This window comes from Moschus berezovskii, chromosome 7 (genome assembly GCF_049115385.1).
Source record: "Moschus berezovskii isolate FMDL1 chromosome 7, NW_MosBer_1.0, whole genome shotgun sequence".
NCBI lineage: Eukaryota > Metazoa > Chordata > Mammalia > Artiodactyla > Moschidae > Moschus > Moschus berezovskii.
The window spans coordinates 90,112,833-90,126,889 of NC_142466.1; the positions used below are offsets into that span (position 1 = coordinate 90,112,833).

General features: G+C 37.9%; 1 protein-coding gene across 2 annotated transcripts in view; it reads left to right on the plus strand.

The window, feature by feature from the left end:
- The window catches only part of ERCC6L2 (ERCC excision repair 6 like 2), a 156,742-nt gene that overhangs the window by 105,324 nt on the left and 37,361 nt on the right, over positions 1 to 14,057 (plus strand). For both annotated transcript variants that reach the window (XM_088838103.1, XM_088838104.1), the window contains 3 exons: positions 1,252 to 1,404; positions 8,246 to 8,326; positions 9,714 to 10,869. In XM_088838103.1, the coding sequence (XP_088694229.1) occupies positions 1,252 to 1,404; positions 8,246 to 8,326; positions 9,714 to 10,869 (1,390 nt within the window). The remainder of the gene's footprint in view (positions 1 to 1,251; positions 1,405 to 8,245; positions 8,327 to 9,713; positions 10,870 to 14,057) is intronic.

The window sequence follows — 14,057 nt, forward strand, 5'->3', positions numbered from 1 at the left end:
GTTCATGGGGTCACAAAGAGTTGGACATCACTGAGCGACTGAACTGAACTGATAATACAAATCAGTCTGGTGAAAATCACAAAGTATCACTTCTTACTAATCCTTCCATCAGCAATCAGTTCAGTTCAGTTCAATCGCTCAGTCATGTCTGACTCTTTGCGACCCCATGAATCACAGCACGCCAGGCCTCCCTGTCCATCACCAACTCCCAGAGTTCACTCAAACTCCTGTCCATCGAGCTGGTGATGCCATCCAGCCATCTCACTCTCTGTCGTCCCCTTCTCCTCCCGCCCCCAATCCCTCCCAGCATCAGAGTCTTTTCCAGTGAGTCATCTCGTCGCATGAGGTGGCCAAAGTATTGGAGTTTCAGTTTTAGCATCAGTCCTTCCAATGAACACCCAGGATTGGTCTCCTCTAGAATGGACTGGTTGGATCTCCTTGCAGTCCAAGGGAATCTCAAGAGTCTTCTCCAGCACCACAGTTCAAAAGCATCTATTCTTCGGCTTTCAGCTTTCTTCACAGTCCAACTCTCACATCCATACATGACCACGGGAAAAACCATAGCCTTGACTAGTTATTTTTCACTCTTTGTTTCTTTTAAGAAATGTTAGAGTGTACATGGTATTAATCAAAGTGTATTTAGTTATATACAGTAAAATATCTAATCAGTTAGGAGACACATTAAGTTGATACTAAAGTGGTGTATGTTCTTAAGGGTTCCATGTCAGTGTTATTGCTGAATTCACAATTGTTTCAGGGGTGCAGTGTTCCTAAACAATGGTTGGATTTTTTGCTGTTAGTTGACAGTGTAACTATGGCCACAATTAGTTTGATACCAACGTGGTTATTGTATAACTACTTTAGATTATAATTTAACTTTGGTAATGTAGGGACTATTTCTTACAGTTTTAATAGTTTCTATTGAAGTAACAGTCTAGAAAGGAGAAAAGTGTTTTCAAATGTGTGCCTGTTATATTTTCCATCAGATGGCTAGGCCATAGCGAGATGATCTTGAGTCAGTTGTTAGAAAACAGATAAAATTGGAAATGTAACATTTTATTCTTTAATAAGACTGGACAGATTATTTCACCATAATGGCAACATCTGCCAGGGAAATTAAAATAAAATTTCCTCCCTACGGAGATTCTGCCTGCTTGAGCTAAAGCTGTGTATATACAGGGAATGCCAGGAAATTCTGACATATTGTTGGAGCAAATACTTCAAAAATGTCTTGTGTTTTTTCTGTTATAGCAACTTCACTGTGTGGTGGTTGGAAGTGAAAATGCCAAGCGATATTTTGAAGCAGTTCAAGGATCAAAAGAGCATCGAGGAGAACTTTTTGGAGTCTATAATCTCTTCAAACTGAGGTCCCAAGGATCTTGTCTTACAAGAGACATCCTGGAGGTGTGAATGTTTCTTTGATCTTTTCAGTATTTTCAGTACGGTTTTCTACCTCAGGAAAATTGCTGGTGTCTTTTCAGAGAAATTTTTGGTTTTCTTCATTAAAAAAAAGTCCTGTATTTAGAATTTCTACTTTTAGAGAAATTGGAAATGAATTATTAAACCTTTAATCTAAGATTTTCCCCATGCATAGTTATTCAGATACATATACAAGATGTATATGGTCATACTATGACCTTCCAAGGCCATTTTCAGACTGGTAAAGAGAAATTTATCATTTGGAAAACAGCTGTTGAAGTCAGGAACTAAAAAAAGAGACTTTACTAAGTAAACAAAAATATAAAATGTGTTTTGATTAAAAGTTACCAAATACTCCCTGAGATGCACTCTCATGTCTTGTGGAGACTTTCTTTTTCTGTTCCCAATAAAAATTACACACCAGTATTTCAAACTCTCCCAGTTGTGTTCATCCTCAGGATACAGATGTTTCTTATTCTTAACAAGATATTTATATCCTTTAAAAAAAAACTTTTAAATTCTTTAATATACTAGAATACTGAGAATATTAGCCTATTTTTTAGTTAATATTGATACGAGTATCATGAAATCTTGGACTGTCATTTTTTTTCAATCCCTTCATCATAAAGCTGAGGAAACTGAGTCTTGAACACTTAAGGATATTTCCCTTAACTTCCAGGACTTTGTAGTAAAACCTTAATGTACTTCATTTATTTAATAGTACCATAAAAACAGTTCAAGGAGCAATTAGTCTCTGTCCTTAAAGAATTTAGACCATGTTTATGGGATATAGAAGAGAACATTTATATAATGTACACGTAACATTGGTAAGCATATGTTAAGTAAGTTCGGTAGTGGTTCAAGTGTGATCACCAATGGATGTAGAAGAGGAAGGTATATATTATTTGTATGTCATGAATATTACAACTGTTATACAATATCTGATGTATACTGCTTAGTTTTATTTTATAGTAATTATTTGATTCTGAATTGAGTGACCCATTTAAGGTTCCCCTTTTTCTTGTTTTGTATATGCTGGTTCTTTCATGAACTTGTTCTTTCCCATTCCTCTTCTCTAATCAATAACCTTGTCTGTCCTTCAGGCCCCACTCAGATCATACCTCCATCATAGAGTACTGTGCAACATACTAACGTATATTCCTGTTTCTAATTTGAGATCATTATCTGTAAAACATATTAGTATTATATTACTTTTCCGTTTTCTCTTGTTCAGTCTCTAAGTCCTGCCTGGCTCTGCAACCCCATGGACTGCAGCATGCCAGGTTTCCCTATCTTTCACTCAGTTCAGTTCACTCGCTCAGTCATGTCCGACTCTTTATGACCCCATGGACTGCAGCATGCCAGGCCTCCCTGTCTATCACCAACTCGCAGAGTTTACTCAGACTCATGCCCATTGAGTCAGTGATGCCATCCAACTATCTCATCCTCTGTCATCCCCTTCTCCTCCCACCTTCAATCTTTCCCAGCATCAGTATCTTTTCCAATGAGTCAGTTCTTCGCATCAGGTGACCAAAGTATTGGAGTTTCAGCTTTAGCATCAGTCCTTCCAATGCATATTCAGGACTGATTTCCTTTAGGATGGACTGGTTGAATCTCTTTGCTGTCCAAGGGACTCTCAAGAGTCTTCTCCAACACCACAGTTCAAAAGCATCGATTCTTCGGTGCTCAGCTTTCTTTATAATCCAACTCTCACATCCATACATGACCACTGGAAAAACCATAGCCTTAACTAGACAGACATTTGTTGGCAAAGTAATGTCTCTGCTTTTTAATATGCTGTCTAGGTTGGTCATAACTTTTCTTCCAAGGAGCAAGCATCTTTTAATTTTATGGCTGCAGTCACCATCTACAGTGATTTTGGAGCCCCCTAAAATAAAGTCTCTCACTGTTTCCACTGTCTCCCCATCTATTTGCCTTGAAATGATGGGACCAGATGCCATGATCTCGATTTTCTGAATGTTGAATTTTAAGCCAACTTTTTCACTCTCCTCTTTCACTTTCATCAAGAGGCTCTTTAGTTCTTCTTCACTTTCTGCCATAAGGATGATGTCATCTGCATATCTAAGGTTATTGATATTGATTATTGAGGATATTGATATTGCCAGGTTATGCTCCTGGCAATCTTGATTCCAACTTGTGCTGCATCCAGCTCAGCATTTCTCATGATGTATTCTGCCTATAAATTAAATAAGCAGGGTGACAAAATACAGCCTTGACATACTCCTTTCCCAATTTGGAACCAGTCCATTGTTCCATGTCTAGTTCTAACTACTGCTTCTTGACCTGCATACAGATTTCTCAAGAGGCAGGTAAGGTGGTCTGGTATTCCCATCTCTTGAAGAATTTTCCACAGTTTGTTGTGATCCACACAGGCAAAGCATTGTCAATAAAACAGAAGTAGATGTTTTTCTGGAACTTTCTTGCTTTTCTGATGATCTGATCTTTTGCATAATCTGATGATTTTTGCAATTTAATCTCCGTTTCCTCTGCCTTTCCTAAATCCAGCTTAAACACCTGGAAGTTCATTGTTCACATACTGTTAAAGCCTGGCTTGGAGAATTTTGAGCATTCCTTTGCTAGCATGTGAAATGAGTGCAGTTGTGTGGTAGTTAGAGCATTCTTTGGGATTGGAATGAAAACTGACCTCTTCCATCCTGTGGCCACTGCTGAGTTTTCCAAATTTGCTAGCATATTGAGTGCAACACTTTCACAGCATCATATTTTACTAGCTTCATTTATCTTTTACTATCCTTCACTGTCTTTTACTATCCTTCACTATCTCCTGAAATTTGCTCAAATCATTCCCAATGAGTTGGTCGTGCCGTCTCATCCTCTCCCATCTCCTTCTCTTCTTGCCCTCAGTCTTTCCCTGCATCAGGGTCTTTTCCAGTGAGTTGGCTCTTCATGTCAGATGGACAGAGTATTGGAGATTCAGCTTCAGCATCAATCCTTCCAATGAATGTTCAGGGTTGATTTTCTTTAGGATTGACTGACTGGATCTCCTTTCTGTCCAAGAAACTCTCAAGCGTCTTTTCCAGCACCACAATTATAAAACATCAATTCTTTGTGCTCAGGCTTCCTGTTTTCTGCTATATATCAAAATAGTTTTGTTCTGTGTTTTTAATCAGAATAACCACTGTTCCTCTGTTAAAAAAGTGTTATGTAAGACATTCCATTTGACAGGTTATTAGACAGAAAATTCTCTTATTGTCCTCAATATGTGTTGTTTTTCCTCCAGGACTGTTTATTAATGACAGGACCCTCCATAATCTTATATTTTGTTTATGACAGAACATGCTTAACTTCTCCCTAGGAACATCATTGGCATTCGATTGTTAAATTAAATTTTGAATTAAAATTGCTCATTTGTTATCAGTCAGAATTTAGTAGATTCATGTTGTGCTTTTGGCCAAATTATGTTTTAAAATATTATTAGTCCAAGCCTTATATAAGGGAAGCATATATCATAAAGTAAGTGTTTCACTTCCTGTGATACATTTTTAATTTTTCAAGGTTGTAGAAAAATCCCTTTTTAAATGTTTTAAGATATAGAAATTTGAATTTATAGAGCGCTTTTACTATGATGATTTCTGGGCATTTTAGTTCTATTTTACATTAACGTTCTTTTAATGGTTTCCCTTCAGAATATATATATTGAGAACTAATTTCACAAATATTGAGTATGTGCTAAATGCCCAATGCTATACATCATAGAGCTAGGCATACAGAAGTTAATAAAATAGATTAAAAGTCCTACCTACAAAAGTTTACATTCTATTTGGGAGAAACAAATAATAAAGAGAAAAAATAATTGAAGTTAGTATATCATGATGACAGATTCTAAAGATAAATATAGAGCAAGTAGAAGATAAATAAATTCTAGAGATCTAATACACAGCATGATTAGTATTGTCAACAGTACTATGTTATATACCCCAAAACTGCCTAAGGATCAGATCTTAAGTGTTCTCACCACATAAAAGAAATTATATGGTACATTAGAGGTGTTAGCTAAAGCTATGATAGTAATCAGATTAGAATATATGTGCATGTGTGTTCAGTCATGTCTGACTCTTTGTGGCTCAGTCGACTGTAGCCCACCTGGCTCCTTTGACCCTGGGTTGCCGTTTCCTACTCAAGGGGATCTTCCTGACCCAAGGATGAAACCCATGTCTCTTGCGTTTCCTGCATTGCTAGGTGAATTCTTTACCACTGAGCCACTTGAGAAGCCCCCCATTACAATATATAAACATATGAAATTAATACTTTGTAGACCTTAAATCTACATGCTGTAATATGTAAAGTATATCTCAAAAAAAAAAAAAAAATAGAGCCAGGAAACAAAATGGGGAAACTGTTAAGGAAAGCATTACAATTTTAGATGGAGTAGCCAAGGAAGCATTCACTGTGAGATTGCATTTGTCTCTTTGAAGAGACAAGGAAGAAGTGTTTTAGACAGAAAAACAATGCAAAGACCCTCAGAGAGGAGCATGCTCAGCATGATTTCAAAATGGCAAAGAAGCCAGAGTGGCCAGAGTGTAGTAAACAAGAGAGCCAAAGATGGGACCAGTGAGATGACAGGAAGCCAGATCCTGCAGGAACTTTGGCTTTGACTTTGAGTGAGAACAAAAGCAATTGGAGTTCTGAATAGCAGAATGACATAGTATAATCTATACTGTTTATTCTAAAGATTAAGAATTGGACTATAGAAGTACAAGAGCAGAAGCAAGAAGCCAGGTAGGAAGATACTGCAACAGTCTAGCCAAGAGTTGGTGGTTGGGCCAGAGGATAATGGTGTGTACCCTGAGGCACTGACAGGATCTGCTGATGGAGTAGATATAAGGTTTGTAGAAAAAGCAATTAAGGATGACTCCAGGGTATTTATGGGCTTCCCATGTGGCGCTGGTGCTAAAGAATCCACCTGTCAATTCAGGAGACGCCAAGAGATGCAGGTTCGATTTCTGGGTCAGGAAGATCCCCTGGAGGAGGGCATGGCAGTCCACTCCAGTATTCTTGCCTGCAGAAGCTCTTGGACAGAGAAGCCTGGTGGCTACGGCCCATAGGGTCCCAAAAAGTCAGACATGACTGAAGTGACTTAACACGCATGCACACAAGGGTGTTTGGACTGAGCAACAGAAGACTGGAGTTGCCATATACCTATCACTGAGGGGTTCTGACAGCTTGAAGAATTCTGGTGCTCCAGTTACACCTATTATATTTGACTTCTGTTGAAGAGAAAAAAAGGAGTACTAGGAAGGAGGCTCCTCCCTCCCTTAACGTGATAGCCTCCTCCCTCCCTTAATGTGGGCATTGGTAGAAAAGATCTTATTCAGGAACTCTTTATCATTCTTTCAAATTCAGTAGGGGAGATTCTCACTCGTTACCCTGGGTACCAGGTAACCAGAGCCTTATCATTGGTATATTATGAACGCTGGTGTATTCATAAATTGTATATTTGTAATTCTGGTAATGATAATGTTATTTCCCCTTATCTATCAACAGATAGACTTGAAAAGAGAAATGTATTTCCTTTTGAAGAATTTAGTATTCTAGAATCTAGGCCATTAAATCTCTCTGCTAAATGATATACCAAAAGCTGTAAAAGCATACTTTTCCTAAAAGATGTAGCTAGCCTCTTATAATATTAAGATATTTTTAGTTTTATATACGATGGACATTTTCATTTTGATATCTGCTTCACTGAAGAAATCAATAAACATTTTAATGAATATGAAATATAAGCACACTAGCAACATAAGCTAAAATATCAAGTTCCCAATACCCAGTATTTTCTATGATAATGTATCCTTAGAGTTATTGCAATGTTATATAATACTTATATTATATAAATATTTTATTACATACCAAGTTATACAGTTTCATATAGACATGGTTATTATGGGCTATCACTACTGGATAAATTTTTAACATTTTCTTCACTCTTCCTCCCCACTAGGGCTTTTAGTGGAGTTTGCTGAAAAATGGTATTAAATTTCTATCTGAAAGTGTAAGCTTATGCTAAGAATGAGTTTTTTATGGGCCTGGCAGATTTCCACTGTGCCTCTGTACTATCTAAGAATTCAGTTCAGTTCAGTTCAGTTCAGTCGCTCAGTCGTGTCCGACTCTCCGCGACCCCATGAATCACAGCACGCCAGGCCTCCCTGTCCATCACCAACTCCCGGAGTACACTCAAACTCATGTCCACAGAATCGGTGATGCCATCCAGCCATCTCATTCTCCGTCGTCCCCTTCTCCTCCCGCCCCCAACCTTTCCCAGCATCAGAGTCTTTTCCAGTGAGTCAACTCGTCGCATGAGGTGGCCAAAGTATTGGAGTTTCAGCTTTAGCATCAGTCCCTCCAATGAACATCCAGGATTGATCTCCTTTAGAATGGACTGGTTGGATCTCCTTGAGCATTTAAAAATATATGTATATGAATTCCTTATTAGCAAATTGAAAAATAGCATGAAGAGAGTTAAAGCAAGCTGTACTCAGTTTACTTGTTTTTTTTTGCCACCCCATGTGGTTTGAGGGATCTAGGGATTGAACGTAGGCCCACAGCAGTGAAATTGCAGTCATAACCACTGAGAAAGTGAAAGTGAAAGAAAGTGAAAGTTGCTCAGTCATGTCAGACTCTTCGTGAACCCGTGGACTATAGCCCTCAGGCTCCTCTGTCCATGGTATTCTTCAGGCAACTGAACTGTGTTCAGTTTTCCTAACTCTTTAAGTTTTATCATGCCATTGCTCTTGTTTATCTGGTTGTTTCTACTTTATATATTTTATACAGTGATTTGCATTTTTTGTAGAGAGAAGGCAAGGTGGAAGCTGGGGTCATGACAGCTACAACGTGGTTGAAAGAGGAACGTCCAGTACACAAACTAGAAACAGTAAGCAGTTTTTGAATCTAGAGGTCCTGGGAAACATGTACATGATGATTTTAGCTTTCTTTTCTCTTTCCTTCATTTTTCAATGTGTAAAGGAAATGGATTTTTTTAAAAGTCAGGGACACAAAGTCAAAGGACTGTCAGTAAAATTAATAATTTAGGCTAATATTTCATATCATTAAAAAAATTCAGGAGCAATCTTCAGGTGTTTACATCCAAACTGGAATTTTAACTATACCAAACTATAAATCCAAAAATAAATGCACTGTGTAGGTGACCAATCTAACCTAAGCAACAAATTAAATGGAAAAATCACAATCAATATGTATTTAAGATTATTAAATCCAGACATCAAACTCATTCTCTGACTCAAGCAGATATTTAAGTCCTTTGTCTTGTGACAGTTTTAGTAGTTTGTCATCTCACATTCTACAGAAATTGATGTTGTCATCATAAAGCCTTCTTAAAAGTAAAGAATGTGTGTAAAATTTTAATTGCTGTTGCTATTTTTGTCTTTTTATTTTAGAGTTTAACTCTAAATTTATAGTAGCCCAAAGATATAATGGGCTATATGATAATTATATGTTACGATATAATATACATATGATGCAGCGGTGTATTATATAACTGTATGATAACTATATGCAGTGATAACTATTAATTTGTAACACCCCTATAAATTTATATCACCCATTATGTGGTGAATATTTTTTAAAATTTATAGAAATACATGAATATCAAATGTTGGCAGAAGTATTACCAGGTTACCGGATAATACTTTCCCCAAATCTTTCACTAATAAAGCCTCAGTTTTCAGAAACTGAAGACTATATTTAGCTCTAATTGATGTGAAAAAAATAAATACTAAGTTTAAATTTGTAATAAATTTTACTTCAGAATAGCTTCAATATTTTATTTATTTATGGTGGTCAAGATCCTGTCCAATCTTATTTTTAATGAACTAGAAATATTTTCTAGTTGGGAATTCTTTAACTCCTACAGATTTGTTTTGTTTTTAAAGCATGGTTGAAAGTATCAGCTGGACTGTAGTAAGCAATAGGTTATGTGCTTTTCACTTTGAGGCCAGATTCAATCTCTGCATCTTAGAAGCTAACAATTCTGCTCTGTGTTTTCCTTGTAAATAATTTGATCACTTTGTATTCTAGTTTTAACTTTTATTTATTCGGAAAGTTATTCGACTTGAAAAGAGTATACCAAACTGTAATATTAAATCCTTTATATTTGTTTACCACATGTTTGCTTTTAGAAAATACCAAGTGTTATACGTGTATATAAATTATCTGCCCAAATTTAATTCCCTTCCAGTATAATAGATTTGATATCATTATTTTGACGTTTTCTAATGTTTCTGTCATTGCCTCTTCTATAGGCTAGGGAGCCTGACTGTCAGGAACACAGAGGTCCAGAACAACTAGCAGAAGCAGTATGTGATCTCTGCAGTGATTTTAGTGAAGATGAATCAGCTAGCAACTCAATAGCAAAGACTGCTAATAAAAACAAAGCATTTGACTCAAGTAAAGCTTCAGTTTCTCCTGGGCAGCTTAGCTTACTCCAGTGTGGTTTCTCTAAATTGTTTGAGACAAAATGTGAAACAGTTGAGGATGGCGATGAAAATATTGCCTCTGACAATGAAAGTTCTGATGAACAGCCCACATGCTTTTCAACAGAAGCCAAAAATGCTGGTTGTCGGAAGAGTCAAGACTCTCTTGGTACTTTGAAACATCAGAAATTAGCTAATGTCCTAAATCCAAATGGAAAATGTGTTTTTGATAAAAGTGAGAAAATTTTAGAAGAGAATATTCCTTCTGAGTCTGATGATGAGATAAACCTTAAAAACACAGTTGACCACCATTGCATTTTGCAGAATGTCACAGAATCAGAAGATAGTGATATCGTCTTTCCCACACAGTATACAACTCAGAGATTCCTTAAGAAGAATATAAGGTTTAAGCTACCTGTGGATGGATCTGAAGATTCTGAATCAGAAAATCCTATAAATATAAAAAATAATGGTGATGATACAAAGACCAATGTCAGAGGAAATGGGCTAATTTCAAAACAATTAAATCTTGAGATTGAGACCCTAAAATCTAATACAAAAAGAAAAGGTAGTAGTGATATTAGTGATGAATCTGATGACATTGAAGTTTTCTGCAAGTCAGGAGTAAGAGAGCAAAGAGCTACTAGTTCTCTGAGGTTTAAGAGAAAAAAGGAAAATAAAAGGAAACTTTACACTTTTCCAAAAACAATGAAGAAAGCAAACCAACGGTGTGCAACAGATGAAGACTGTAACTCTCAGACTATTGATGATTTTTCATCCTCAGATGATAATTTATCTGTTGGCCACATCAGTTTCTCTAAACAGAACCATAGACCAAAAACTATAAAAGATAAAATCAGTGTCTCTTCAAAATTAACTAACCATAAAAGAAATAACACTTTCATACCAAGAAAACCAATGAAATTTTCAAATGAGAGCATTGTCAATCAAAATCGGATATGTGAATCAATGGATAAGTTTTTAGGTAACTGAAAATCCATTCTGAAAACTTTTCTTTACATATTTGTTGTATGCAATCAAATAGCTCTTAAGAGATGCTTGAATTAGTTTGAATTAACTCTGCAGTCAACATGCTATATTGAGATACAAATGAAGAGGTGGGTAGTGGATAAAGGGAAGACCTAGGTCAGGATAGAGAAGGTTGTCATGTCTACCAGAACCCCTTCTATGTAGCCCATCTGAGTCACTATAAACTAATTATTTTAACTTTTTTGCATTTTTATGGTTTTATCAAATGTGTATACATTTGATACAATGTATAACCCTTATCATTATAGTTGAGTCTCATTTAAAAATTTTATATAGTTTATAAGATTCTTCCTCCATTCCTTTCATTTCTTTACAGTTTACATGATTTTTTTCTTTTTTTATTTTTTCCTCTTTATATGATTTCTTTATTGAAGAAACCAGGCCAGTTATTTTCTGCAGTTTGCATTTTGCTGATTGTGTGCTATTCGTGCAGGTGAACATATTCCTAAACCTTCTGTATTTCCTGAAAATGAGCAGTTGGCTTCTGACACCGTATCAAATTCAGGTTCAGTCCCTTTGGCAAGACAAAAGTTCAGTTCAGTTCAGTCGCTCAGTCGTGTCCAACTCTTTGCAACCCCATGAACTACAGCACACCAGGCCTCCCTGTCCATCACCAACTCCCGGGGTCCACCCAAACCCACGTCCATTGAGTCGGTGATGCCGTCCAGCCATCTCATTCTCTGTCGTCCCATTCTCCTCCTGCCCTCAATCTTTCTCAGCATCAGGGTCTTTTCAAATGAGTCAGCTCTTTGCATCAGGTGGCCAAAGTATTGGAGTTTCAGCTTCAACATCAGTCCCTCCAATGAATACCCAGGACTGATCTCCTTTAGGATGGACTGGTTGGATCTCCTTGCAGTCAAAGGGACTCTCAAGTCTTCTCCAACACCACAATTCAAAAGCATCAATTCTTCTGTGCTCAGCTTTCTTTATAGTCCAACTCCCACATCCATCCATGACTACTGGAAAAACCATAGCCTTGACTAGACGGACCTTTGTTGGCAAAGTAATGTCTCTGGTTTTTAATATGCTGTCTAGGTAAGCGTCTTTTAATTTCATGGCTGCAGTCACCATCTGCAGTGATTTTGGAGCCCAGAGAAATAAAATCAGCTACTGTTTCCCCATCTGTTTGCCATGAAGTGATGGGACCGGATGCCATGATCTTAGTTTTCTGAATGTTCAGTTCAGTTCAGTCGCTCAGTCGTGTCCGACTCTCCGCGACCCCATGAATCACAGCACGCCAGGCCTCCCTGTCCATCACCAACTCCCGGAGTACACTCAAACTCATGTCCACAGAGTCGGTGATGCCATCCAGCCATCTCATTCTCGGTCGTCCCCTTCTCCTCCCGCCCCCAACCCTTCCCAGCATCAGAGTCTTTTCCAGTGAGTCAACTGGTTGCATGAGGTGGCCAAAGTATTGCAGTTTCAGCTTTAGCATCAGTCCCTCCAATGAACACCCAGGATTGATCTCCTTTGGAATGGACTGGTTGGATCTCCTTGCAGTATAAGGGACTCTCAAGAGTCTTCTCCAGCACCACAGTTCAAAAGCATCAATTCTTCGGCGATCAGCTTTCTTCACAGTCCAACTCTCACATCCATACATGACCACGGGAAAAACCATTGCCTTGACTAGACGGACCTTGGTTGGCAAAGTAATGTCTCTGCTTTTTAATATACTATCAAGGTTGGTCATAACTTTCCTTCCAAGGAACAAGCGTCTTTTAATTTCCTGGCTGCAATCAGCATCAGCAGTGATTTTGGAGCCCAAAAAAATAAAGTCTGACACTGTTTCCACTGTTTTTCCATCTATTTCCCATGAAGTGATGGGACCGGATGCCATGATCTTTGTTTTCTGAATGTTGAGCTTCAAGCCAACCTTTTCACTCTCCTCTTTCACTTTCATCAAGAGGCTTTTGAGTTCCTCTTCGCTTTCTGCCATAAGGGTAGTGTCATCTGCATATCTGAGGTTATTGATATTTCTCCCGGCAATCTTGATTCCAGCTTGTGCTTCTTCCAGCCCGGTGTTCCTCATGATGTACTCTGCATATAAGTTAAATAAACAAGGTGACAATATACAACCTTGACGTACGCTTTTTCCTATTTGGAACCAGTCTGTTGTTCCATGTACAGTTCTGACTGTTGCTTCCTGACCTGCATACAGGTTTCTCAAGAGGCAGGTCAGGTGGTCTGGTATTCCCATCTCTTTCAGAATGTTCCACAGTTTATTGTGATCCACACAGTCAAAGGCTTTGGCATAGTCAATGAGAAGCAGAAATAGATGTTTTTCTGGAACTCTCTTGCTTTCTCCATGATCCAGCGGATGTTGGCTATTTGATCTCTGGTGCCTCTGCCTTTTCTAAAACCTGCTTGAACATCTGGGAGTTCACGGTTCACATATTGCTGAAGCCTGGCTTGGAGAATTTTGAGCATGGCTTTACTAGCGTGTGAGATGAGTGCAATTGTGCAGTAGTTTGAGCATTCTTTGGCATTGCCTTTCTTTGGGATTGGAATGAAGACTGACCTCTTCCAGTCCTGTGGCCAGCGCTGAGTTTTCCAAATCTGCTGGCATATTGAGTGCAGCACTTTCACAGCATCATCTTTCAAGACTTGAAATAGCTCAACTGGAATTCCATCACCTCCACTAGCTTTGTTCGTAGTGATGCTTTCTAAGGCCCACTTGACTTCACATTCCGAGATGTCTGGCTCTAGGTCAGTGATCACGTTTGTTTGACAAAATGTTTGCTGGTTTGTCTCTTTATGATCTTAGCAGCCATTTATTCACTCAGAGTAGCACAGTGGTAGTTTCTACTTCTCATTTCTTTTTCATTTGTTAGAATGCTTTTGTGAGGCAGTACTTCCCCTCATCTACTATTACTTGCCCAGTGGTACAGTTCATGTAGGTAAGGGAGGAAAAATCATTTCTTTACCAACTTTTAGTCATCCTTCAATTTCTTTTCTTAAAATCATTGTGAATTAATTGATTCAAGCACATTTAATGAGTCTAAATTCATTTCAATTAGTACCATTATTGAGGCTCGATTTTCCCATCTTTGGACAGTGGGAGCCTTTAAACATGAGCATTTTGATTCCTTAAGTCTTTGACGTGATGCTAATCATCTTTGATAG